Source organism: Protobothrops mucrosquamatus, unplaced genomic scaffold (genome assembly GCF_001527695.2).
Source record: "Protobothrops mucrosquamatus isolate PMUCROS unplaced genomic scaffold, P.Mucros_1.0 scaffold_298, whole genome shotgun sequence".
NCBI lineage: Eukaryota > Metazoa > Chordata > Lepidosauria > Squamata > Viperidae > Protobothrops > Protobothrops mucrosquamatus.
In genome coordinates this window covers 92,133-97,377 of record NW_015386374.1, presented here as the reverse complement: position 1 = coordinate 97,377, position 5,245 = coordinate 92,133, and the positions used below count along the sequence as shown (strand labels likewise).

The following is a 5,245-nucleotide window of genomic DNA, read 5'->3' as shown; positions in this document are numbered from 1 at the left end:
TCCCAAATGTCCCTGTTTGAGCAGCCAGCTGTAGTAATCAGTGCTCAGTCATTGCAGGGTGCAAATATGGCTGACTGCTTTCGCAGTGTTTATTGCCTTATATACAGGTATTCAAATAGCATAAAGTAAGATGGCATCACATAGTAACAGCATTTCTATTGGTGAAACCCCTTGTCAATCATTAAGAAAATATAAGTTAGGAGGCCCAGCCAGGGAGCAGTTTCTACCACATCCTGTGATGTAACCAGGCTGATATCAGGCAGGTGAGGTCATTGTACCAGCCTGGGGTAGTTTCCCACATTGCCATGGTGATGTGAATGGATGAGATCATGTAGAGAGAAGAGGCACGCAGGCTTCAGGGGGGCAGTTTGCTGCTCACGACCTCTACCTGGCCCCTATCTCTACACTACATTATCTTCTCTCTGTTCCTGTGGCATCCAAAGGAAAGCCATAGGGAAAAACATATGTTTCTCTTCCTATTACTTCTTTTTACTCAGTCATCCACTCAGATGGATTGGTACCATCTTTTTAAAGAGAAACTTTGACTCCCTTCCTTCCTTCCTTCCTTCCTTCCTTCCTTCCTTCCTCCCTCCCTCCCTCCCTCCCTCCCTCCCTTTCTTTCTTTCTTTCTTTCTTTCTCTTTCTTTCTTTCCTTCCTTCTTTTTCCTTTCTTTCTCCTAATCTATCACACATAAATCTATCCTTTTAGTTCAAGACAAAGATCATTTATTGATAAATCAACCTAATTTTTTAAAAAACATTACTTATATGTATTTTAATATATTATATGCTATGTGTGAATAGTTCATATATTCTCTATGGAGTACTGTAGTTAGATTTACTTGAAAGCAGTGCAGATTATAACAATTCTTATTGTGACACTTCTTATTTTCAGAACCTTTTTAGGTACTGTAGCAACTACTTTCAAATATAATGGCATCCTTGCAACACATGGATCCTCTTTTCTCAGTCCTGTGTTTCACTATACATCATATCAAACATATCAAACACAAGGCCCGGGGGCCGGATGCGGCTCGCGATGTGGTTTCATGTGGCCCATGAAGCCATCCTGGAAACATTAAGGGAATGGCCCCCACTGCCTTGGCCCCGGCCCAGGCCGCCCGGGAGCCAATGTACAATTTTGTGGTGGCCATCTATGCTGAAATGCATAGATGGCAAGTCTTAGCTCCACAAGACCATCTGGAAACAGCAAGGGACCGGCCCCTGCCATGTTGGCCCTGTCCCCTGGGCACGCACTGGGGAGATGTCACCCTTTGTGAGGAATGAAGAAATGCACCATCGCCTGGAAGTGGCCAGCAAATGGCCCTTGCTTACTTCACATATCCGGCTTGATGGGCTCCCGGGGAGGGGTTTCAGCAGGCAGTGGGGCGCTGTCCTCACAGGCGGCGTGAATCCAAAAAGAAGTGCACTGCCGCTCAGCCCCCAGCCTGCCCAATTTCGGGAGGCAGTGGCAGGCAATTTCACAGCGCCGAGAGGCTGAGCCAGGCAGTGCAAATTCAAAAAGAAGTGTTTCACCGCTCAGCCCCCAGCCTGCCCGATTTCAGCAGGCAGCAAGGTGCAAAGCTGGCGAGCTTCGCACTGCCCAGCTCAGCCTTTGGCGCTGTGAGGAGAGCGCCCCGCTGCCTGCCAAAACCGGGCAGGCTGGGGACTGGGTGGATTCGTGCTGCCTGGTTCAGCCTCTCGCCACTGTGAGGAGAGCACCTCGCTGCTTGCCGAAACCAGGCAGGCTGTGGGGGCTGGATGGCATTGCGCAGGTAACGTCGACTCTCATGTTGCTCATGGCATCTCCTCCCCCAAAGTCCACCAAGCCAGATATGTGAAGTAGGCGAGGGCCATGTGCTGGCCACTTCCAGGCGATGGTGCATTTCTTCATTCCTCATGAAGGTTGACACCTCCCCAATTGCGTTTCTTGCCTGTTTTTCTCTCTCCCTCATCTCAAATATTTTCCCACCACTCTGTTCTTAGGAAGGAAGGAAGGAAGGAAGGAAGGAAGGAAGGAAGGAAGGAAGGAAGGAAGGAAGGAAGGAAGGAAGAAAGAGAGGGAGGGAGGGTCTGAGGGAAGTCCTGCCTTAGTCCTGCCCTGCTGCCCTTTCACCATCCCCTTGCCCCCTCCTCCTGGCCTATCTTGGGGGTCTCCCATCCTATTGCTAAGGAAACTTTGGATACAAAGCCAGGTCTCCTCCCGTGGAGAGGGAGTGGGCCTCCCTCTGACTTTGCCCTCATACCCATCATGAGCAACCTGGCTAAGGAGAGCAAAGCACAGCAGCAGCAGCCTTGAGAAGGAGGTAAGTGCAGCTGGGCAGCCCCTTGGGGTAGTGGGGCTGGGCTTGGTGCCGCGGGTGCTTGAGGGTTGGGCTGGGCGTTTGACCTCTGCTGCCCAGGGCTCTGGGAAGCCCGTGGCACCATACAGCCCCCCCTCACATGGCCTGAGAGGAACAATGAGGCTCTTCCAGTGGAGCATGCCTTGGCGCTTGCCCCGGTCCCACCCCCTTCTGCCAGAGACCCTCAGATCTGTCCACTCCTGCCCAGGCCCCCACAGGCGCCCTTGACACGAACAATGTAGAGCTGGCCTTGCCCACCCAGTAGGCCACACCCACTCCAGCCACACCCATCCAGTAGGCCATGCCCACCTGGCCACACCTACTTGGCCCCCCGAGGACAACCGTAATGCTGATGCAGCCCTCAATGAAATTGAGTTTGATACCCCTGCTATACATGGATACATGCATATTAAAAACAGAAACATATTTTTGATGGAAAAATTTGTATGCTTGAAACATCCAAAAACATTTTCTGCTTCTGCACATACTGTTCACCCCTTCTTTCCAATTGTTAAGAAGGGAAACCTATCTTCTGTTATCTGAGGTTACTTTCTTTTTTTCTTTCTTTTTAATCTTTCAGGTTTGCTTGTGGACATAACCAAAGACTACAAATATATGTATTTTGTCTGTGGTATAATTGTTGTTGTTTCAAGCATTTGGCTGTTCATTGGAAATGCAATCAATTATAGACTTTTGGCAAAAGAGAAGAAATTAGAAGATGAAAGGCAGAACGTCTTAAAGAATGCTGATTCCAAGGAAGTGGAGCCTTTGACCCACAAAGAAAGTGAAGAAGTTCTCAACAGATCCAGCAAAATGCAAGACAGTCCTTCAGAAAGAGAAACAAATATTTAACATAAATATACATATTTATAATGTTCGAAGTACATGCCAGATGTTTTATAGTAGTTATAATCAATTACAATATCAAATGGCAATAGGCATTTACAAAACCACATGTATTATAAAATTAAATTAAATCACTGTTCTGTCCCTTCTAAAGAGAGAGAAGGATACAGAAAGAGTCTTCCCAGAACTGCATTAAAACATTTTCCTCTTTAATCACGCTGCCCTGGTAACAACTGACTTCTATTAAAATGTCAAGCTATTCACAGCTAGACTAAACTTTTCTGTATCTGGCCTTCAAACAATCTGTACCTGTCCAGGTGTACACAATAATTGCAACAAGGGAACAATCTATAGTGTGGTATGAGAAGGGAGATTTATGTTGGAGTCTTTCAAAGATCCATTGTTTATTCTGCTCTACATTTGTTGGAGCAGAATTTAGCATGATGTTTTATTTTGATGTCATGTATTCTAGGGCTCCTGTAGAATTTGATATAAATTGCTTAAACATAAATCCCAAACAGGGTAGTGCCGTGACAGTAGGATCTTCCTGTTACAAATATTCTTGCTTCAACAATGCCTCACCCAAAAAGTGCTACTATAGGGAATTACTGTACTGAAGAAATACCCATGTCTACTGATCTTTTCACAAGATAATTTTTGTGTGAGAGGAGTTGTTTGATTTGTTGCTTTTTTATTGTTCACTAGAAGGAAACAATTTAAAGTGATGAGTTCAAATGTGAAAGTAAAAAATGGAATAACTCTTAATAGCTACTTGAGTAAAAAGTGCACAAAAATGTATCACCACTGTTTTTATAATGCATTTTTAGTAGATCCAACTGGGTCTATTATCTCTGATCAAACTTTTGCTATGTGGCTTTTAACGACATATGAAAATGGTAAGTGTTATTGCTAAATGCAATAATGTTTTCATTTTAGCTGATAAATAGTTTTTTTTCTCCACTGTAAAAACATTAGTCATTTAAATATATACAACCAGATATTAAGATCTGGAAATAATACTTATGATGGATTGTCTCATCATTATATATTGTAGCTAGATATGCTGGCACAAATGTTAGCATCAGGGTATAACTTTTGAACAACGTATTGCCTTGTGATCATCACTTCACTCTGTTTGTATTCACACTTATTGAAACAAACTCCCTTATCTTATTAAATACTCTGCCCTTGGTGATCATTATTTTTTTCAAGATGTGGGAGGTGAATCTTTGCCACACTCACATTATTCCCTGTTAATAAAGTTACTCTCAACAAGGATTCAATGTTTCCTATTACAGACCACACAGTGTGAAATGTTTATAGGGATATCAGGGACCAGAAAAAAATAATCAGGAGGGAGACTGTATCAGATTTGTGGATTGCCAACTGGCCATCTTTACATTTTTTTCCATCTTTAGAAGCAAAATCTATGGGTCATAAAGTAGCAGAAGTTTTGTTTTTTCTTTCCTTCTTCCTTAGTACATGATTATTTGAAGAACAAATAATTGTTCTAATCGGTGGCATCCGATTCCAGACTATTCTACTCTGGAACAGTGATTCTGCCTAGATTGAATTTTGGTATAAAGATCCCCAAATCCCCTATCTGAAAAATAAAAGTTGATCAGTACATAGATCTGATCAGTTCCTCAGATCTGAACATCACCAGGCAGACCTTCTTCCGTTAAAATTTCTTTCCTTGTTCACGGCACTAATAGTAGGGGATTGTAGATCCCATGTTTATGGACCATGGACCTCAAACAAAGAGCTGAGATGGAGCCAGTCTTTCTCAGTTGGCCAATATGCATCTCAAGCAATGGCCTCTGTACAGTTATTGTAATTGTGCTGAGCTATAGTTACAAATAAAGCATTCATCCCACTGTATTAATTCGAAATAGAACCCTTTAAATACCTGCTCTTGTGAAGCTGCTTTCAAGGGGCACTTCACTCAAGATCTTCATCAAAGGAAACCACTTTCAGAGATCTGCATAGTCTAAATTGATATCAAGTTTCACATCTTACAATGGTGATATAAAACAAGATAACCAATTTTGCACATT

General features: G+C 43.4%; 1 protein-coding gene across 1 annotated transcript in view; it reads left to right on the top strand.

Moving 5' to 3' along the window:
* LOC107302913 (monocarboxylate transporter 2) overlaps positions 1-4,385 on the top strand; it is a 231,803-nt gene extending 227,418 nt beyond the window's left edge. Inside the window, exon 5 of the mRNA XM_015832075.1 lies at positions 2,923-4,385. Coding sequence (XP_015687561.1) covers positions 2,923-3,194 — 272 coding nt within the window. The 3' untranslated portion in view covers positions 3,195-4,385. The remainder of the gene's footprint in view (positions 1-2,922) is intronic.
* Positions 4,386-5,245: the final 860 nt, after the last annotated feature.